At 39.2% G+C, this 23,685-nt stretch overlaps 1 protein-coding gene across 1 annotated transcript in view; it reads right to left on the reverse strand.

Moving 5' to 3' along the window:
- Positions 1-23,685, reverse strand: part of SHTN1 (shootin 1) — an 81,842-nt gene that overhangs the window by 13,890 nt on the left and 44,267 nt on the right. The window contains exons 9-15 of the mRNA XM_034440227.3: positions 20,814-20,960; positions 19,188-19,341; positions 17,176-17,275; positions 5,846-5,931; positions 2,391-2,503; positions 1,452-1,505; positions 106-226 (exon numbers count right to left, since the gene is read on the reverse strand). Coding sequence (XP_034296118.2) covers positions 106-226; positions 1,452-1,505; positions 2,391-2,503; positions 5,846-5,931; positions 17,176-17,275; positions 19,188-19,341; positions 20,814-20,960 — 775 coding nt within the window. The remainder of the gene's footprint in view (positions 1-105; positions 227-1,451; positions 1,506-2,390; positions 2,504-5,845; positions 5,932-17,175; positions 17,276-19,187; positions 19,342-20,813; positions 20,961-23,685) is intronic.

Below are 23,685 nucleotides of genomic sequence, written 5' to 3' on the forward strand. Positions count from 1 at the left end.
GGGCGGTATAGAAATCAAATCAAATAAATAAATAAATAAATGATCAGTGGAGTACTATTGAAAATGTAACATAATCCAGTTTCAGATTCTGAAAACATTACTTACTGCTACTATCTTGATCAGTTGTCACTTTTCTGAGCCTCAGAATTCTTTCTAATTCTGTTTCATTACCGTATGTATCCAGGGATTTTAAACTTCTGGAACTTGCAGATGTACTCAAAGTCTCCTGCAATAAAATATGTCAGTGAAAAATGACCAGTATAAAAATCAAGATAACTTAATGGTAATTGTAAATAAACTCCATACCATCTGTTTCTAAGGTTTCTTTTAAAATTATAGACCAAGTTATGGTGGCAGTACAAAACAAAACATCTTACACATTCAGTATGCAGTCTGGATTATGCCTACATTCTCTTGAAAATGACTATGGAAAAAAAAATGAAAACACATAATTTTTAAACTTGGCACATCTTTAAAGATTTAAGCAAAACAGCATTTAATTCCCAATGTTTCCTCCAATTAAGTTAAATCTTGCATTTTGTTAGTTCTTTGAATTTAACAGAGCAGTCATATTATTAGCAAATCAGTCCTTGCTATTGTGCTCGGGCTACAGATCTAGTAGCAAAGCAAATAGCATAAGCTGTTTTACATCACGCTTGAAATGGAACAAATTAATATCACTTTGTTTACCACAATTATACAGAGGCCAACATAAAATGCATAATTAGCACAGTAACAATATACATATAAGTATTTTGCTTTATGTCCCCCGATCCTATTCTTCCCATCTCACTGTGCTAATGACTAGGCTTGTGAACGTATTAGAAGTTGGTTTTATAAAGTGCTCTATTTAGTTCCAGTACAGAAAAGATGTACCACTAGCAGATTAGATCTTATTATAGCTAGTACTAAGATCTTATTCAGTCTACAGGCTGAAGAATTTAGATGGAAAAGGGGTACCCACATTCCAGGGGTGGGTTTCAGCAGGTTCTGACCAGTTCTGGAGAGAACCAGTAGCAGAATTTTTGAGTAGCTCGGAGAACCGGTAGTAAAAATTCTGACTGGCCCTGCCCCCATCTATTCTCTGCCTCCCAAATCCCAGCTGATTGGGAAGAAATGGGCATTTTGCAGTAACCTTCCCCTGGAGTGGGGAGGGAATGGGGATTTTACAGTATCCTTCCCCTGCCACACCCACCAAGCCACGCCCACAGAACTGGTAGTATAAAATTTTGAAACCCACCACTGCCACATTCTTTCTGTAAAAGCCCCACAGAAACTGATGAAATTAAAAGAGTCACCCACAGATCTTATGATAGCTGTCTGCATCTTTTTTTTTAACATATGCCAAATATCACCAAAGTTTTGCCAGGAAAAAAAAAATCATAGTTGGCTTCCCTGCCTCTTTCCATCCCATTTCCACCCCTACCCTGGCAGATCCCAGTCCAATTTACCAGTATTCCTTTTAGTTCTTTCACTGCACTCTCGCTCGGTTTGGCCACCTCTGGCTGTAATTAAAAACAAAACATTCATCTAGATAATCTGATTTTGCGGATGATAAATAAAATATTCAAGAGTCAGAAATAAATAAGTAAACCACATCTACAGAAAGAAAAATAAAAGTAGGATTCCACAAGAAAGTATCTATTTTGAAGGATAAGGTTTTGGAATGTAGCAGTTATATCTTAAATGAATCTTAATAGAATAAAGTTGGGCAGGAAGGCAGGAAGAAGAAAAGCAGGCAGAAAGTTGGGCAGGGTTTTTTTTTTTATTGTGTGTTTGGAATATTTTTGATTTTTAAAAAAGAATGTTCTAATAGCTCATTCAAGTATGATTATATTTAATTGTAATAATACAGAATGAATTACAATGCTGGTGATTTTCATTCTCCCCTGAAACTTAACAAAATGAGCTTCTTTTCTTCAGAGTCAGCCTAAGAGCAGTTGAAGAGGCTCTGAGACAGGTGACTGACAGAATCCAATTCTTTTTTTTTTTTTAATATCATCTATAAGGTTTCGAGTTAAATAACCGAAGTCATTTTAAGCATACACATATTTTTGCTGTACTTATCTTAGTCTATATGCGCTAAGAGCTGATCCAGCTAACAGGATCAAAATATTGTATTCTGAGTACTAGAATCTTATTCAAATCTAAGGTTTCTTGTATCAGAAAAGGGAACCCCATGAATTGGCTGGTGGTTTCTTAATATTGATGACCCTATATCAATCTAAGCAATGACATAAAACCCTGTCATATTAAAATAGCAGATCAGAGCAGATAGGATATTCATAAAAAGAAAAATTCAATTATAAGAAGGTGATAGTCAATTTATGTAGAAAGTAACCCCACTCCCTCATTTATGTTTAATTTATGTTATATTATTATCTACCAACCTTTGCCCTAAAACGGTTGGTTTGATTAACAGGTCTAAGATGAACTCCTTTTTTAATTCTATCCATCATTTCTTCCACAGCTTGTCTCTTCAGATCCGTTACTTCTCCTGTTCCTGTTCCCAAAATAAAGTAAAAATATATTTAGCAAGTGTATCTACTTGCAGATAAGGTTGTGTCATGCATTGTTACAAGCTGAGGTCTTTGAATATACAGTAACTAGAAGTGACCACATATTTGTTCTTAGAGGACCCCTTAAATTTGAATTGAAACTTGAATGGTAAAATTAAAATAATTTGGTGCATTTGCAGGTTTTAAGATCAACAAAGACAAAGATGTTGGCAAAAAATATGAAGTCAACAGATCACATAAGTCTGAAGAATAAAATGGGTTTTGAAATTGAGAATAAGATAAAATATTCAGAATATTAGTATGACAAATATGAATTTTATGTTATTTCAAAATAATTGCATTAAGATCTGGAACAAAATTAAGAAGACGTGAAGATGGGGAAAACACAATTGCCATTGTCGGGGAGAATTACTGTGATTAAGATGAATGTCTTGTCTAGAACGTTAGTTTTATTTCCAACAATACCAGTTTTGACATCTGATGTACTGTACCACTTAAAACAGTGGCAGAAAGACATGTCTAAATTTGTGTTGCAGGGGGAGAAAAACATGAGTTAAATATAAGGTGTTACAAGATAGAGAAGAAAAGAGGACTGGGTTTACCTGATCTGAAATTATATTTTGCAATCTGCTGTTTGGTCTGGATGAAAGAAAAGATGTTGCTAAGAAACAGGAGGCTTTTAGAATCAGAAGGCCAAGATTTAAGATTTGGGTTGTATGGATATCTATTGTATGATAAAGTTAAGGTTAATGTAGATTTTAGAAATAATTTGTTTGATGTGTCATATTAAGAATATGGAATCTGAAAATACCTTTGGGACTCTCAGCACAGGAATTATTTTATAGAAGAAAAATGATTACTGAACATAAATAGTTGATTTACTCCGGTGTATTATAATTTTCTTGAGGAGAATATAGAATGAAAACAAGAGAAGAACAGGCAATAAAATGATGTTCCTATCAATGGTTTTTGTATATATAATTAGGAGTCGGTGTGAGCTTAAATGGACTCCAGAGGATGGTAGAGGACAGGAAGGCCTGGAGGAACGTTGTCCATTGGGTCGCAATGGGTCAGACACGACTTCACAACTAACAACAATGTATAATTATTCAAAATATTTAAAGTAGATAAAATAACTTGGTTTTAAACAAAGTAATATTGAATTTGAAACAAGAACTGTACAAATTATCACGTTATTGCTAAAAGGTATAAACTTTTTTTTAAAAAAATGAAGATTCTGAGCTCAGTTGAATATCAATCTTTAAAACCTTCTGAATCAGTGACATGGATTCAATTTTCCTCAGGGTTATTATCAATCTATATTTTTCTTTCCTACTTGGGAGTTTCCTCCTTTTGACCAGGCTCCAAGGAAGTAATAGTGATGGAAAGATTTGACTATATGTGTATCTATTTTGGGTTCTCTATTTGATGAAGTCTGTCTCTGAATATTTATTTCCCTTTTTTGCTACAAAGAGAAACAAGAATATCTTAATTTGTGCTACCTTTTCCCTTTATGTGATACTTCAGGAAGAAGTGGGAGTACAGAATGAGACTTTCTCAGTTTCAGCCATTTACCTCCTTATTTATCAGAAGATCAGCAAACTGGAGAAGATCAGAGTGTGTTTTATCTTGCTTTGTGTCAAGATAATTGAAGGGAATAGTAGTAGGAAAGTCATTATACCCCCTTCTGTATCTAAATCAAGCTTCCACAGGTTGTATAATTTTCTCTTATATTCTTATGCTCTTGTCCAAATGGAAGAAAGAAAGAAAGGAAGGAAGGAAGGAAGGAAGGAAGGAAGGAAGGAAGGAAGGGAAAAGAAAAGAAAAGAAAAGAAAAGAAAAGGAAAGGAAAGGAAAGAAAAGGAAAGAAAAGCTGTTCACAAACAATCCACTTGCCCTGAAAGGGACAGTAGGCAGTTGAATTTGCTCTGTTTTGATGGTACTGTGAAACCTAGTGGGAAGATACTACTGATCTGTGAGAGCAAGTAAGACACCAGTAAGCATCTTGGGCCTTGCAACTGTCCCATCAGAGAAGGAAAACATACAAGAATAGCTTCTTATCTTGTCTTATCTTCAGACCTCAGTCCTAATTGTTGAAGGAGGGAAAAGAAAAAAAAAGATATAAAAGAACCATGCTTTTTTTTGTTTATTAAAAAACAGAGCTCATCAATATCTCTGTTATTCTATGAATAGGCCTGTTAAGTCTGGGTAACAGTACCACTATCCTCTTTGAAGAAACAAGAGATGCTTTCGACCTTGGCTGCCTACCCAAAGAAGTGGTAACTTAAAAGGATATAAAAATTTAAATGCTCATTTGGAATCCTGGGAAAATAATTATATAATTTCTTAGGAAACAAGTGCTTGAATTTAATTAGTGAAAGGGAAGAATTTCATTCAATTAGGAATAGAAGTAAGAAAAATTATCGAAGTCTTTTGCTCCTGGCAACATTCAGTGTTTTCCAAAACAAAAGAATGGAAATCCTGAGCCAAGATTTCAGAGGACTACCAAGCTAAATAGTACAAAGATACAGAAATCTAACATAATCTCTCTCCTTCCCTCCTTTCGCTACTCTGTCGGTCCCTTTACCCATTCCTTCATCCTCTCCAGAATACACTATCTTCCATCCTCCCTCTGTCCACATGGTCTTTGTTAATTTAATCTTTAACACACTTTTTGTAGCCATCTTGTTTCTTAAAACTCTGCAGTTCTCCAATCAGAATGGAAGATGATATCTGTATCTATATTTGTATCTATATCTATATAAGGAAGGCTTGGGAAACTACATTAGCATGCTGAAGAGTAGGACAGATTGTTTTATACGGCAAACAATTTGATATGGGAAGACCAGACAGCTTGGCAGTCACACCTGGCCCCTAGGATTGCAAGTTGTTGCATTGTGGATCCCACAATAGGAATGCTTTTAATTGCAATTTTGTGGTCTGCCATAACACAATTGCACTAGAAAGAAAGATGTTCAGAATGTGATGCTGTGATTACCTGATTGTTCATCACAAGAAATCAGTCTGAAGGAATCAGCAGGTAGAAACAAAGTTACATATACTAATCAAACACAGAAACTCAGCCTGAGTATATTAGTAGGCTGTACTTCACAGCAGAATCTGCTCTCTTGGGATTTAGAAACGTTCTGTTTTACATTTTTGGGCCCACCACCACAATTATTCATAGAAACCCCCCCTCCCCCCGCTTGTTTGTACTGGCTTTCAGTGAATAGGAATGTTCTTAAAATTGGTTTATTTTATTTAAAGTGCCTAGAAGGCACAATATTGTGCTGTGACAAAAATGATTCATTTAAAATACACTATACCTGATTGTTGCTGAGAGGAGGTCTTTTCTTTTTTGGTCAAGTTGCTGTTTGGATGAGACTTCTTACGAATCATTGACATTAGCGACCTTTCAGAAAGAGAAGATGGAGACAATCACACAGCTTTCTTTTGAACATGACCCCAGTACTTAAAGAGCTTTTTGGACCTTAGCCCCCTTCAGTCCCACTGTCACAAGGACATAAATACTTCTGGGATTGGGGCCTGTTTCTATGACATGACTTTGTGAAAAGAACTGGCATTAACCCACAAACAGCTAGTGCTTTTATTAACAAGTGTTCAAACATTGCCAGGTTGAGACAGAAATGTCGCACCTCCTAAAAATACAGCTTGTGTATCATTTGTTTCGTTATTGCTGTTGTCAAGGCATAGTGAAAAACACTCAAGATGTGAATATTAAAAAGGTAACATGGCACTGTGACATGTGTGACAAAATAAAGCTTTTGCACAGAATAAAAAATTGAAGGGTTAGAATGTTAATGTGACACATTACTCTTGAGAGAACAATATTACCCAGCGGGGTACCTCTATAATGTCCCTCCTTTCTACAGTATGTGTTTGCTGGAACATGCCTACTGGTAAACAAACAAAATGAGAATGGAAAATAAAGCCCTCACAGTATCTATGCTTGCCATTCAATCTCCAAAGCATGATATTAGTTTTAAACAGGCACTGCCAAGTCAATATTTAATAAAATATGAGGTGTTTGTTGTCATTTCATTTCTTTTCTTTTTTTAAAGGCTTTTAAAAGGGAGAAAACATTGTTATTAAGTATGTGAACCAGGTTTCCTTGAGTATCATTCAAAATGTTAAAGAACAGGTAATGAATACATAAATCCAGAGATTTTGAAACATTCCCAGCTGCCTGCAACATTTAGAAGATAAGTAGAACTTTAGAACTGTCAGAATTCCTTCAAAGCATAAAACTTAATCTGTGTTACAGTGTCATGCTGTTTACATTGAAATAGAACAACATTTTTGTTTTCTACATTGAATAATTAGGACAGTTATATTTTAACTATTCCTTCAAGCTTTGATCCAATGACAATAATACAATACCCATTATATATATATATATACTGGATAAGATAATGGACATTTTGCCACCTATCTTATTTCGAAGCGACTCTGGGCAGCTTATAGCACTAAATCATAAAAGATAAATATTTCTAAAATAATAGAAATGGAAATTACAATAAAAAATAAGATTATAAAAGGGAGGGAGCAGCAGGATGTGCTAGGGATTGCCCATTAAGAATAATGCAGTCTGTAGCCATTATCACTTCCATCTAGAGAAATCCTTCCTACATATAAAACTTTCCTGAAGTGATTTAACTCATTTTTGATTTTTTTCCTATCTCCCTGTTTTTACTATTTTGTCAGTAGGTTTGCTTGTGTACTTACGAAACCTGACAGCATTTATGACTGACTTATCTGAAGCAAGAACACTGTTACTTCCACTTCATCAACCAAGTCCTGCCTATTTGTTAATATTAAATCAAATATAGCTGTTCCACTGCTATGTCCTGAGGAAGAAAGTTTTCAGCAAGTCAGGAATTTTCATACCAAAGAAAGTTTGTTTCCAAGCTTGGGTCAGGATAATTAGTTACCCATCACTACTACTGCATGCTTCTTTAAACAGGAATATAAAACATTCACATCTGCTTCTTGGTAGATTAGCCAATAGTTGGTGTTAAGTTGGGTGAATGAGGACGCAGCAAGCCAGGCAGTGAGTGACAACAGCCCTTTATTGTAGGGTGAGAACCCAGCGACTGACCAGGGGAAACAGCTCCCTTTATATACCTTGCAGCTGTGGTGGTCAGCCAATCAGCTGACGGTCAGTTAATTCAAACTGCCTGCCCAAAATATACATACATAACACTCCTCCCCTCCCAGAAGTCACTTGGGGTGGCATTAGCATACAAAGTCTCTCAGGTGACCAGGGCATGTCGAAGATGTCGGCTGTGTCGGCGGCCCAACGCTTCCATAACTGATCAATGTGTCGGCGCCAAATCCTCCCCTCTCCCATGTCTACTCTATAAGATTTGGGTCCGGTTACCTCCGTGATTGTCCCGGTTTCCCAGAGGGGCCCGTTCCCGTAATTTCTAGCTAACACTGGCGTTCCTAGTGTGAACTCCCTAAGCATTTTCTCTGCCCCTCTGAAGTTGTCCGGGGAATAACTGGGGTGTAGCCTGTCTAGGACTCCTTGGAGCTTTCTCCCCATTAGAAGTTCCACCGGGCTCCTGCCTGTGGCGGTGCATGGTGTGGCGTTTTGGGCCATTAAGAATTTGTCTATCCTTTCCTGCCAGTCCATGGGGCCTAGGCCTGAGATGGCTTCCTTAGCCGTTTTCACAAATCTCTCCACCAATCCATTGCTAGCCGGATGAAACGGGGCGGAGAGTACGTGTCTGATCCCCAACTCTGCTAGGTATCCCTCAAACTGCGTGGCCATGAACTGGAGCCCGTTATCTGAGACTAAGGTGTCCGGTAGACCATGGGTGGTGAACAACTGCCTTAGCTCCCTAATGACGGCGTTGGTGGTACTGGTTTTCATGAGTCTGATCTCCAACCACTTCGAGAAAGCGTCCACGATGACCATAAATATCTGCCCATGGAATGGGCCAGTGAAGTCTATGTGGATCCTGGGCGAGGGACCCTGGGGCCGTTCCCATTCCCTGACCAGTGCTGTGGGGGGGTCTGGCCTAGACTCCTGGCAGGGTTGGCACTTCCCCACCCACTCAGTGATATCTTTATCCATTAGGGGCCACCATACATAACTCCTAGCTAACCCCTTCATCCTCACAATCCCGGGGTGCCCCTCATGCAATAGCTTTAAAACTTTTTCCCTTAGGCACAAGGGAACAATAACCCGATCACCCCACAAAAGACAACCCCCTTGCATTGTCAGCTTGCCCTTTTTGTTAGCGAAGTGTTTGAATTCCCCGCCCTCAGTCTTTTCCGGCCACCCCCTCGTGACCCAACTCGTGACTTTCCTAATCACGTGGTCTCTGGTTGAAGCCCTCGCCACCTCTGCTGAAGTGATGGGCTCCGAGTCCAAGACGTCAATTAGCAGGACTGGAACTCCGTGTGTGGGGTACTCTATCCTGTCCAGTAACGGGCAACGGCTGAGGGCGTCGGCGTTGCCCATGCTCACCCCTGGTCGATGTTCCAGCCGATAGGAGTATGCTGCCAGGAAGATGGCCCAGCGTGTCATCCTGGGAGATAGGACTGCTGGGGTGGGTCGGTCCCCTGCGATGAGACCCAGAAGGGGGCAATGGTCTGTGATGAGTTCGAAGTCTCTGCCGAACAGGTATTCGTGGAACTTCTTGACTCCTGAGACAGCTGGCAGGGCCTCTTTGTCAAGTTGACTGTAGTTCCGTTCAGCGCTTGAAAGAGTCTGGGAGTAATAGGCGATGGGTGCCTCTAGACCATTCGATAGTCTATGGCTCAGGATGGCCCCCACGCCAAAGGGGGACGCGTCACAGACTAGCACTAGGGGAAGCGTAGAGTTGTACTGAATTAGAAAACTCTCGACCGACAGGAATTTCTTTACGGCCGCAAACGCGGTAGCCTCAGCCTTCCCCTAAACCCATTTGGACTTTTTGGCTGAAAGTCTGTGCAGGGGCTCCACTACTGTTGCCTTGTCCCTTAGAAAAATTGTGTAAAAGTTCAATAGTCCCAGGAACGCTTGTAGTTCCGCTTTGTCTTTGGCGGTGGGGGCCTCTCGGATTGCCCTAATCTTGCTCTCTGTGGGGTGTATGCCGATTCCGTCTATCCGGTACCCCAAGAATTCCACGGAAGGGACTGCGATCATGCACTTGTTGCGTTTGACCCAGAGTCCTGCACTCCTGAACTTCCCTAGGACTTGTCTCAGTCTCTCCCCTAGCTGCTGTTCGTCTTCTGCGGTGACGAGCATGTCATCAAAATACGGGACCACCCCAGGGATCCCCTGTAACAGATGCTCCATGGTGCTCTGGAACAGTCCTGGAGCTATGCTGACTCCGAATTGGAGTCTGGTACACTTGAAGGCACCTCTATGCGTTACTATAGTTTGTGCCTCTGCGGTAGCGGCATCTACCGGCAGTTGCTGGTACGCCTGCGCAAGATCAAGTTTAGCAAAGATCTTGCCTGGTCCTAGGGAATGCAGCAGATGATGTACGATCGGAACCGGGTAAGGGCTCTGTCGTACACTTATAGTCTGCGCAGATGCACACAGACCTGTCCGGCTTAACGGGGGTCACAATTGGGGTCTCCCAGCGGGCATGATCGACTGGCACTAACACCCCCTGCTTTATCAATTTGTCCAATTCCACATCGATCTTGGGCTTTAGGGTGAAGGGTACCCTCCTGGGTTTCAGCCGGATGGGGGCAATATTGGGGTTGAGATTGAATGATATAGGGGTCCCCACATACTTGCCGAGCCTCTCGTCGAACACGTCCTGGAACTCCTGCATCAGGTCATCCTTCAGGGTGCTTCGCACGTTGCGGACTCCGGTGAATCCCATGATCAGGGCTCTGAACCAGTCCATGCCCAGGCGGCTTGGGAGCTTTCCGCTGACCACGGTGAGGGGAAGCTTCTCCCGGAATTCCCCATACTCCACCTGGAACTCACCAATTCCTTCCACGGGGATGCGGTTCCCCTGGTAATCGCGCAGTCCCAGCCGCTGGTGCCGTAGTTGCCGTCTCTGGATGCTGGGGACGGCTTTCTTTAGCTTGTCCCAGGACATGATGGTAATTGGGGATCCGGTGTCAATCTCCATTACGCACCCATGCCCCTCAATGTCGACCGTCGTGTAGGTCTTCTCCCCGGGGGATATGCAGGTCCGGCCGATTCGGATGGTGCAGGCCTCAAGATTCTCAGATTTCGCGCTCTTCCTGTAGCCACCCTTTGGATTGGTTCTCGTCCGCTGCGCCGTCTCTGATTGGCTAACATTGCTCCGTGGCTTGTAATGGGGGTTCTGCTTCGTTCTGCAGACTCTGATAATGTGCCCCTTCCGCTTGCATTGCCGGCAAATGGCATCTCGGAACTTGCAGGTCTGGCACGGATGGGGTCCCCCACAACTTGCATAGGCATCTCGCTGGCCTCGCCGGTCCTGCTGGTACTGTTCGGTCCGGCAGACCTCCTCGTCCAACTCCAACTCTCTCCCTGTGCCTACGGTTTCCTGGTGAACCGGGGCTGACTTCTGTGCCGTTCTGCTCTGCGTCATCCCCTGTAGTCTCTCGGCTGCCTTGGATGAGGATTTGTGAGCTCTTGCCTCGTCCAGTGCGATGTGTAGTGTGAGATTTGTCTTTGCGAGCAACTTCCTCTGCAAAAGAATATCTCTCACTCCACAGATTAGTTGCTCTAGCAGCATTTCATTGAGGTCTCAGTACTCGCACTGGTTTGCGACCTTGCGCAGGGCAGCGACGTACTCGCTGATCGATTCTCCCTCATACTGCAGCCGTTGCCGGAAGTCAAACCGTTGGACGTACTTTGATGGCGTTGGGGCATAATGATCCTTCAGCAGCGTCTGAAGCGTCTGCCACGAGATGGTGTGGACCGAGTTCGGTTCCGACAGGGCCTCTGCCATATCGAACACCTTGGGTCCACAATGGCTCAGGAACAGGGCTTTCTTCCGTACATCGGGTAGCCCCTGTAGGTCGCTGGCCACCAGGAAGCATTCGAAGCGGGACATGTAGGATCTCCACTTCTCTTCCGTTGGGTTGAAAGGCACTGGCAGTACTTAGGCAGACATCGTCAGTAGATTCTCCAAGTACTCCGCTCGCTCGCCTGACTGGATTCGGGGTTGTAGCTCTCTCATCGGCTCATGGCTTCAGCTCTTTCCGTGACTTCTGGCCTCAAAATCCCACCTTCGTCCGCCAATGTTAAGTTGGGTGAATGAGGATACAGCAAGCCAGGCAGTGAGTGACAACAGCTCTTTGTTGTAGGGTGAGAACCCAGCTACTGACCAGGGGAAACAGCTCCCTTTATATACCTTGCAGCTGTGGTGGTCAGCCAATCAGCTGACGGTCAGTTAATTCAAACTGCCCGCCCAAAATCTACATACATAACAGTTAGCACTAACAGTAGCACTGCTTTCATTTGTCATTCACTTTTTTAACCTATATATTCTCTATAATGTTGCCAAATTCACTCACTTGAATTTTGTGCAGGTGTGGTTACTTTTAACATACAGAGGCATTCTTACTTATTTTCTATCAGCTTCTATCTCTCTTTTTCAACCATGGATATTATCCTATTTGATTTTCATTACACCCATGGTATTTCCCTTTTGAATGATGATCAGACAGCAACAGCTCCAGTGATATATGGAGCAACTAAATGATTCAAAATTGGGAGTGTTGCAAGGTTGTACACATTTATTTACCATATATGCAAAATATATTATGAAAAATGCTGCAATGGAAGAAATAGAAATAGAAATCAAAAGTTGTCAGAAGAAACATCAACAATAAGTTGATGATAGCATAGTGGGGCTGGAGGTGAGAAAAATGTAAGAAGCCTGTTACAGAATGCAACATAAAGAATGAATAACTTAATCTGCTGCTCAATCTTGGAGAAAAAAACCTAAAATTATATCAATGGGCAATACCTTCTGTGTCAAATGACAGAAGAGAAATTGAAACAATAAAAAGACTTTATCTTCTTGGGCTTAAGAATTCATAGATATAGTGACTGTAGCTAGGAAATAAAGTAATGTCTGCTATTTGGGAAAAAAGACTATGACAAATTTAGGCAAAATATTAAAGAACAGAGACTTTACACTGACAATAAAGCTACATATTGTCACGGCTATGTTTTCCCAGTTTTAACATGCCTGTGAAAGTTGAATTAACAGGAAAGCTGAACAAAGAAAAATGATGCCTCTGAATTGCTGTGTTGGAGAAAATTGTTGAGAATATCATGGACTGCAAGAAAAACCAGGAGACTACTCTTTGGAGACACTAATAATGAAATTACAACTTAATATTTCAAACACCTAATGCTAACACAAAAGTACTGAAGGAAGCACTGATGTTTGTAAAAATTAAAGGCAACTGAAAAAAGGCCAACAGAAGGCAAGGAGATTAAAAACTACCACGGAAGACATACGTATGAAATTACCAAAATTCAAAGAAGCAGTTACTGACAGACGAACCTGAGAAAATGATGTTCATTCAGTCACAAAGAATTGGAAAGTGACTGAATTATAGGGCTACCGAAGTCTGCTTTGCTTATCTTCAATATTCTACCCATTAGTGTTTATATACTGAATAAGAGGAATTCTGTGACCTAATATTTTTTACTGATTTTTCATTGAATGGTTGATTAGCTTCTATTTATAGTAACTCTCTCACTTCCTTCTAAAATACATGCCCTTTATCTGAGAGTCTTACTTCAGAGTTTTCATCTTTAACCACCCCAGGATTCAGTTTAAAGGCATCCTATCAAGTTCACCAGGCTTCAGCTGAACACATTTTCACCAGTCTTATAAGACACAACCTTATAAAGGAGCAATATATATTGACTGATCTTCCTTGCATGGGAAAATCCCTTTGACTCTTTTGTCCTGATCAGTGCAGCAATGAATTTTTCTGGTCACAAAGATTCCATTCTCATTGAAAGAATCAAATCCACAAAACCCCCAAATTTGCTAAGTTAATACCACTACTTTATGAAAATGAAGAGTTTGGGGGCATTGGAATGAAGCCACCACTTGAAAAGATAGGCTGTCTTTAACAGCCCAACCAAACTCAAAGTTTTTGTTCTGGAGAAAGAAGAAAGCCAAAAAGAGCATAGCCTTGGTCTCCAACTCTAAACAATTTTTCAAATTCCTTTTTTGGATTCACATTTCTTTTCTCAATCCTTGGAAGCACTAATGTTAAGGAGGTGTCCTTCACTGGAATACATATGGAATCTGTGTTTTTGGATGCCAGGCTGCAAAGTATTCAAGTGGATCTTTTCCCATAGAAATGTCTTTTACCATCAAGGCTGGATAATGGCCTGTTTCACTTCCTCAGAGATAGATGAAATGAGCATCTTTGATTTTCTTGGGTACCCATAGGCAGTGCTGGACAAGCTGCCCCATTGTCTCAATTTTAGATGTGGATTACTAGAAGAAAGCCTTGTTCTTCTTCTTAAGACCATTCAGCATTGTCCATAGCCTTTCCACTGACAGTGCTACAATTCTTTAAAATGAAGACTCCCCAAAGACTCAGAACTGCTCAGATGTTGGCCCAGGTCCCCTGAAGATGTTGCACAAGGGAGAAGATGGCCAAGGGGTCTTCAGAAAAATTCTGGAGGATTGGCAGCTATTTGCCACTTTATTTTGGCATAGTATGGATAGTATACAAGCTTCTTGTACAGAGGTGAATTCTGACACACCTACTTACTCTGTTATATCTGCTAACTAGAGCAAGGGTCCCCAACCCCCGGTCCATGGACTGGCACCTGTCTGTGGCATGCCAGAAACTGGGCCGTGCAAACAAGTGAAGCCCCACTTGTGGGATGCAGGCAGCATGCAAAACTATGTACCCTCCAATCTGCGGAAAAACCTCTCACCACGGAACCGGTCCCTGGTTGGGGGCCGCTGGGGGTATTTAACTGCAAGATTGTCTCTGTAGCCTAGTGAAGACCAGAAAAGGTCTTTTTAGAAAACGCCATGAAAAAACTTGTTATGTGAGGTTTCAGAAGCAACTATAACTATGTACTGTAGTACAGTCTAAATTGAAATACCATTAATATATATTCACTGAATGATATAAAATGCATCTTTTAAAAGTCCATGCTTTGCTATTTTTAATGTTATAATTTGCAATTGTATTATTGATTTGATTTCTGAAATGGCAGTCCTAGAAAAAGGCTCAGCTGATAGCCACTTGATCTGGGTACAGAAAAATTCAAAAGAAACTAAAAGTAAAAAGACAATACCAGCATTGGCCTTGGAATAATTAAAGGACAAGGTTTTGTGTGGAATAAAAAGACTCGAATATTAAGTACATGAAAGTCCAGATTGATTTAAGAATCAGAAAGATGCACATAAAAGAACTGTTAAATAATTAGTATCTATTAGTAGATGGCTGAAGTGATTTAAAAGCAAGGCCAAGACTGAACCGTGAAGGAAACTGATGGGAAAATAACTTGATTCTTTCACTTAAATCTATACATAGTGTTTATTCCAATAGAAGATAATGATGTTATCTAGTTGGGTAATGAAACGTCTGCAAGCAAACAACCAAGGTCAGAGAACACCAAGGACTCCATAGTATTTATTGAAAGCACATACTTATCAAGCTAGCATTGAAACACGTCAATTTCATTACCATAGCTGACATGGGAGAACATGTCAAATTTTCATTAACTATAATAGTAAGCTGTTACTTCAATAGGATGAGGTAACTTTGACTGTATTTTCACTGCAGAAGATGCACTGAATTGTATTTCTTCTGGGAATTTTTTTACCCTGTATTGGTACATAGTCTTTTGCCTCAAAATTGGTATTATCTTTTAAAAGAGCAGCTGTAGTAATAGCATGTGTTGCCTTTGCAAAGAAGCTGAAGAAATAGTAGACACCTGCTTAGCTGCTGCAAGAAGAATGCATAGGCTGATTATAAACAATGGCATGACAAAGCAGCAAAAACAATGCATTGGAAGACCTGCAAGAAATACCATTTGCCTTCAAGCAAGAACTGGCGGGATCATAAAATAGAGAAAATAATAGAAAATGAAGAAGCTAAAGTGCTCTGGGATTTTAGAATTCAAACTGATAGACACTTGCTGCATAACATGCCAGGCTTAACAACGGTTGATAAGAAAGACAAAAAAAAAAAATCTGGATAGTGGATATGGCAGTACCTGGAGGCAGGAGGGGAGAAGAGAAGGAACTGGAGAAGATAACAAAATACAAATACCTGCAAATAGAAATAGAATGACTGTGGAAAAAGAAAGCAAAGGTAGTATCAACAGTAATAGGTACTTGGATGCAACCCCAAAACAATTGGAGCACTACTTGAATACTATCGGCATTGACAAAATCACCATCAGTCCATTGAAAAAGGTGTCTTTACTTGTAACAGTTTACATCCTGCAATGATACTTCTAACACAGGAGTGTCAAATTCGTGTTGTCACATTGTGTTCACATGATGTATCATGACTTCTTTCCCCTTCGCTAAACCAAGGGTGGGCGTGGCCAGCGCATGATGCATTTAACCCATGGGCCGTGAGTTTGACACTCCTGTTCTAACACCATAAAACCTCCACATCTGCCTATTCTAGGTCCTTTGGAAAGACTCGATAGGTGTATAAAAATGCCAAATCCAGTTTGAACATCTAGCTGACTGCAACGAAAGTTTATAATGATATAGGTAATAATGCCACCCAAACTTTTAACTGATTATTACTTTAACTACAGTATTGCACTACAGTGTAATCAGTAGGGGCCGTGGGCAGAATCTCTCTTCCCCAATAACCACAGATTTGAATCAAGCCTGGAGAAGGAAGTGAACTAGCATAACACTGTGCTGCCCACCCCCCAATCTTCTGAGTTGATCCATAAGGACACCATGGTCAATGGTATCAAAATCTGCTGAGAGATCAAGTAAAGCAAGGATGGATGCATAACCACCATTCTGCTCTCACCATAGAGATCATCCAAAAGTACAACCAATGCCATTTCTATCCCATATCTTGGTCTGTATCCTGCCTGCAAAATGTCCGGATAACCCAGTTCATTCAACGTTCTCTGAAACTGTTTTGTAGCCATCTTCTTAAATTACCTTCCCCAAGAAGGGGAAGCTATAGACAAGGGAAGGTTGTACAACGGGGGACAGCAATAGCTTTTGGAGGAGCTACCAAGGCTTCCTTAAGAAGTAAAGGAACAACCCTGAGAATGCCAGCAATACTCTAGACATCTCTCTTGTTTTAATTGCCTTAGCTCTTCCATGAGCCATGGGAAGTAATAGCATCCATGAGAAAGGAAAGGTTATATAGGCGCAATTTGATCTAAAGCCTCTGTCATTCTCTTATTCCAAGCAGTGACCAAACTCCAGATGGACTGTGCAGCTGATCAGTAGGAACAACCAAAGCACCCTCTTAAATCCATATGGGTCCATCAACCACCCAGGGTAGAACGATCCAATTGATCCAGCCTCTTTGAAGTAGATAGTGGCACAATAGAATTCCATGGTAATCAGGACATGATCTGACTATGACACCAAAAGTCACATTACACATCACACTTACATTCCTATGATTCTTCTTACACTTCCAATTCAGAATAATAAACACTTAAGCCTAGGCAATGAGTTTAAAATGCAATGTGCATGGTACTTACTTTATTGGATTAGGAGGAGGAGGAAGTGGAGGTGGGAGGGGTGGAGGTGGAGGTGGTACTGGATTTTCTGACCGATGTACTCGTTTTTCAAGCTCATCAACTGTATAAAGAGAGAACTGAATCTTCACTTAAAAGTACTTATGTACATATAGGTATTTAAAAATGCTAAATAAAAAGGTAAAATAAAATCATTTTTTTGTAAAATAAAACCATTTACTAATTAGTGGGTTAATTGATGTTAAAAGTGGACTTTTTTTTTACCAAGCATCTCTAGAAATTAGAGTGCTAAATGTTTCCCATCATAGGCTTTTACCCAGTTCTGTATATATAGACACACTATGATCCTGGAACAGACACTGAAGAAAGGTGATGAGTGAAGCCTCTTCTTGCTTTAAAGCACTTTCAATCCAAAGCAATGCACTGACTTAAAATCTGGAGACCTCCATGTCATTTTTTACTATTGTATCACCTTCTGCTAAACTACACTGCTGAATTTGAAGATAATTCTAGAACACCTGATAGGATAATAAGACAGAAGCAACAGCTTTGATTCTTAAAATGACAAAGCTTAGTACTGATTTGATTTTGTGTACTCATATTTTATAACAGTCTGCTTCAATCTTAAATAACTCCTTAAATAGTACTTTTAAAAAAACCCTCCAAAGAATCATTACTAGTTTTTTTCTACCCAGTTTTTGATTTGCTCAACAATCACTATTTTTGGTGTTCAGATCATAACTGAATTGCGAAGTCATTATGAAATGCCATCATGCTGCAATACAGTCAGTACACACATTCAAGTAATTTATTTCAAATCCTGCAGTAGTGCCTGGGCGAGTCTCCTTAGAAATTTCCATAGGTTTTCCAGTAACCTTACTAGCCTGCGATTAATTTAACACACATCACTAGAGTTTTAGGACCTTGCACAAAGGCATTTGTATGTTTTTCTTTTGACATTTTCCATCCACATAATCCAGCTGCTTTAGGATAGTTAAACAGTACTTCCCCTGCTGGTAACTGTATTTTGAATTTATTAAGAAATGGCAATCTTAGATAAAGAGTAGTAAATTACAGTTTTTAGCACTTAATAGGTACGATGCTGTAAGCTGGTCAGGCACCATCCTGGTAAATAATTCTTTGGTAACAACTAAATCACAGTAGTTGACTCATACTGTATGTATTTTAAGTGGTTTTGTCAGTGCTTCTGCTGTCTTGTTTTAGCCTATAAACTGGACAAATAATAGCCAGCAAGTCAGACAGCTTCAACAGTTAGATAGTGAGGGGTAAATGTTTAGCCTGAAGTGCAGGGAATTAGCTACACAGTTCCCATGGATTTTAGCCATTAACACCCATGGGAGTTGCAAAGTTAATTTCTTCTGCATAGCCTTTGACAAAGCATTTATTTTTTTAAATGTCAATCATATGAAGGCTCATAAAACAACAGGGGGGAACAAAACCTTCACATCCATGCTTTCCAACTAACTGTGAAGTTCTAAATATTTTTTTTTAAAAAATATATATTCATAATTTCCAAGGACAAATATTATTTTATACTTTTTAAACCTCTTCATGGCTTTCACTTCTGAAGTGTTCCTAGTCAGGTACTACAGAAGTTTTCTTTTTCACTGGATGCTATAATAAATCACAATTATATGTCAAAACATATCCAATTCAAAACCAGGCAAATTTTACTTCCGTTCCACTAAAACTAAAGGAGTTGATCATATGTAATCGACGGTAAATATCATTGATTTCAATGGGAGCAAAATGCAATTAACTCAATCTGGTTAAATAACAGCAATGTACCAACATTTAGTGAAGAGTCTTGATGTTTTGGCTGCAAATGTAGCCTAACAACCACCATTACATTGAAGACTGCTTTTTAGGAAATAACAAGGTAAATTAATGCTATGGACAAATAGCTAAATTCTGTTAAGAATATGTTAATAATATTTAGAACATCATCAATATGATGTTTTAAATATCTAAAATTATTTATTTATTTAGCTTACCTAAATGCTTTAAGTTTTTAATTTGTTCTTCAGCACTCTGACACTTTTCCTCTAATTCTTTTTTTTCTTCTTCTAGAAGTTCTAGTTGTTGTTTAAGGGACTTGATTTCCTTGTGCAAAACTTCATTACATAATTGTTCTTCCAATTCTTTAATCTAATATTGACAAATATAAAATCACAATGAATATCTAACATATGAATGACAGGATTACCACTGAACTAAACGTTCCTCAAAACCCAATTATTTAATTTTTGACACAGAATTTAATCGTTTTAAATTTTATTGTGTAATAGTTAATATTAAGGGAATATCCTTGAAATCAGTGTGTCCATGTATGCCATTTATTCAAAATCATTTATATGATTTTTAATTTCATCAGTGAAATAGTCAAGATTATTTTGTCTTCCACCACTACATCTTGGTTCTCCCAAACATGGCCCAGATCTCAAAGTTCTCTAGGGATTTGTTGGCAAGGAACAAAACTTCAAGAGAGGAAGAAAAAGTCAAATTGCATGCAGTTTGGAAAGACAACCCAATATATTATTCTTTAAAAACATTATTTGATTTAAATAAAGCATTATAATTTGGAACTGTTTGGAAAGTACTAGCTAACATCTATTGTGCAGCTTTATGTAATAGTAAGTTTCCAGAGTGGTAAAGATTTAAGATGTAAACATCACTTGGAAAGATTTTTTTCTTATTAGTGAAAAGATCTGCCAGTTTACAGAAAGCCAATTTAATAAAAGAAAAGGATGAAGGCTCCACCTTAATGTACTTTGGGGAATATACTGTAGTTGCTTTTCAGAGAAAATAGTTCAGATGCTAGAATTCTTTTTTTTTCTCAAGAAATCTTGCTAAAGAGACTATGGGATATGATCAGAAAAGAATAGTTTTCCATTTTAAGCAGACACCAAGAGTCTGACATTTTAATTTGCTATGCATAGTGACTATAGGCAGCAAGTTCCTAGTTTTATATTAAAGCATGTTAATTTCCTTGAGTTGTTAAATGATTCATTTTTAGAATATAGTCCAAGTATATGACAATTTAAACTTGAATTGAGCATCTGAATAGGAGGTGGTTTTAAGCATCTGATGTACAGACTGACCAGGACACTAGTCCACCTGGCATGCTTCTTTATTTAGTAAAATCTGATTCGTCAGTTTAAGATAGTGTTCAAATTAAATAACCTCCCTTCTGAACCAAAAAATGGTTTTGCAAATACCTTAAACAGTATGGCTGCACTCTTGATAAGCGTATACCCTGGGATTATGTCCTGCCATATATACAGCATACTAGCTTTTAAAGCAAGAGGTTTACTCAGTTCATGGAAGGCCATGTTTACAGTAAGCAAGCTTGACTCATTTACATACATTATTGTGAGCAAGCTTAACTCATTTACATATTGTGAAGACCTGATGAAGAAATACTTGAATTCCAAAACAACATAAAATTTGATCCTTAACCTTAATTATGTATCTTTTTTTTTACCTATAACAAACACTCAGCTTTGTTAGTAACATTTTACCTGTGAAAGATGCGTTCAGCCTAATCCAACATATCAGCTGGAGATGTACTGCACTGAAACTAAAATAGTAAATGTCCAAGGTGGGAGCAGGCTTCTTACCTTCTGCTGGTGTTGCAATCTCTCTTCCTCCAGTGTTTGAGTCAGTTTGGCATTTTCATCTAGAGCTTTTGAAAGCTGCTCATCAGGGGTTGAGTTTTGTTGCAGCAACTGACTTTGCCGTTTCAACTTATTTTGTTCAATAAACATCTATCAAACACAACCACACAAAATGTCAATCAGATTATTTAATAAACTGCATTTACCTGAGCAGACTGCACAGAAACATCAGTTTCCTTTTAGAACAACCTAGAAGTCCAGATATGTCAGATATCAGAAGACCGCTTCTATAATTCATCGACTGCTTTGAAAATATCTCAAGTGACCAAATAAAATATGGAGTGGAGACAATCCCTAAAATAGCACAAGAATAGAAAATGCACTTAGTTTTCTTCCATTTGTTGCATTGAGTTGTCAGTGGGATATATTATATGGAAACACTGAAATACTAGGTGAAGGAATTAAAAAGTTTCAAAGAAGTAGACCTTCAATTATGCAAAGTACTTAACAAAATTCAGAACATGTAGAAATTATTCGATAAGTGTGTTAGGATATTGGATACCAAGGTACACAGAAAGGACTTCGGACAATCAAATATATGATTTGATTTCATCTTTCTCTGTAAGATAAATTGGGTTTCAGGGTGTAGGACTTCAAATTGTTTACATCCAAAAGATGTTGCCTGCATATTTAAGAAATCTTACAACAACAAAATGTTGGTTTCACTTAATGTAGTTTCATATATACCTTGTTAATGAACAATGTGTTAAGACAATATAAATTTATTATAAATTATCAGAAAGTAAAGCAATTATACTTAATCTGAGGGACCAGCTCATCCCGATGGAATTAGACTATCCCACCTATGCTGCAGAAGAGGCATGCTCTCTTTCTCTTCTTTGTGGTTAATGTTCTGACCTAAGCTTCCTGATACAGTAAAAGAGTCCCAAAAACCCTCTTTTTATTTCAACGGCTGTGAATTCTGCTCATTCAAAGCCTGTTCATTCTCAATCTGTTCATTCAGAGATGAGTCCCAAATAATTGTAGAGTCCAACAGAAGTCTGCTACAGTTCTTTGGGATAAGGTTGATAAACACCCACCTTTATCTCCCTTGACACGCTGCCAAGACCTAATTGGCAATTAACTTTGCAAGGCCACACGGAATACAGAATCAACACAGAGCTGCAGTCTTGAAACCGGCTAGCACGAACAACAGTTGCTTCCTGCAAAGGCCCATGTGCCTTTGCTCCTCCTTTATGTCTTATGGGAGGGGTCAATCATCTCCAAGCCCTACTCCCAAGTCGTCCCTTTTGTTTTAACTATTCTTGCCTTCTGGCAGTTCTGTACATGCGCACACTGGGAACAGGCTCCTCCTGTTCCTCTGCCTCACTGATGTCCGACTCTGGAGGCTCTGGAGTCTGCACATAACTCCCAGATGGCCCTGGCCCCATCTCTGCCTCCGACGCAGAGCCCTCGACCGAGCCTTCCCCAGACTTCAGGATTGGCCCATGTTTCTCCCTAGCCTCCTCACTGTCCGACAGGCCACCACGGACCACAACAGTTAAACAAATGTTATCTGAATTTTTAACTATATGATTCTTATTCACTGTTTAAGATTTTAATGTTTATATGGTATTTAATTATTTGACTGTAAGTCTCGTAGTCTTTAAGATAGACAGCATAGAAGTCAAATAAACAAACAAACAAAGATTATATATATGCTGTAAAACTATTATCTGCTATGTATTAAGATCTTTTGTTTTTTAACAGCTTCCCTGGTCTGAGAGGAGCAATTGCATATATAGTCCAATGCTTTACTCAACAAATAATTATTATTATTTCTAAATTGCTGAAAATTGATCCAGAAAATGGTTAAAGAAGAGACACATTTTAAAATTACTGCCTCAGAAATAAAATGCCCATTATTTATGGTCCCGTGTTGTTTATTTACCAGATAAAATAACAGTCACAGCAGGCTGGCTGATTCATACCATCCTTCAATATTATGTCATTAACAAAATCCAAAATCAGATACTTGTATATGTATTTATTTACTGGAAAAAAAAATCTATGCATTGCTTTGAAAAATGCTCCCTATTACTTTCCAATCTCCTGTTTCTAGATGGGGAAAGAGACAGAAGTGAGTAATAGATTTTGATTCCTATACTATTCTACCTAACAGATACTTCATTGTGGTCACACAGACCATACCAATTGCTTAGATTTGGGTGAACTCCAAGCGGAAGCACAGCCTGCTTTTCTGCTTGCACATTCTTAGAGGGCAATGTAACTGAAGCAAAACTAAATCTGATTTTAAATAGGGAGGGGGAGGGGAGGGGAGAGGATAGGAGAAGGGAGGAGAGGAGGGGAGAGGAGAGGTGACAGGAACTCTTTCAGGAACTCTTCAAAAAAAAAAATGCCTGGAGTTTCTACACAAAGCATTTAACCCACAAATCTATGCTCATTTTCTTCAGGATTTCCTGATATCAGCAATTTACCGTAATTATTTACTGAAGAGAGAGATTCTTGCTATGTAATGCAGATTCCTCTATCTAGCTGATCTTTCTTGATTCTGAAAAGCTAAACAAGGTCAGACTGGTTAGTACTAGTTAGTAGTTGAATGAAAGACCATCAGAAAATTATCCTATTTGAATTAGAATAGGTTACAGAATAAGTGAAACATATAACATATTACATCGGTTTCCCTGAAAATAGTTAAAAATATTAGAATGCTTTACTCCTGATATCTACCTTGGCCTTTTTCTCTGATAAGTTAAATTTCCCATTATGTTTGGCAGGTGATAGATTCAAATTTCTAAAGATAAACACACTCGTACCCTAAGCTTATTGATTCCTGCATATGACAGTTGAAACT

Source organism: Pantherophis guttatus, chromosome 6, assembly GCF_059756535.1.
Source record: "Pantherophis guttatus breed Tessera chromosome 6, ASM5975653v1, whole genome shotgun sequence".
Classification (NCBI taxonomy): Eukaryota; Metazoa; Chordata; class Lepidosauria; order Squamata; family Colubridae; genus Pantherophis; species Pantherophis guttatus.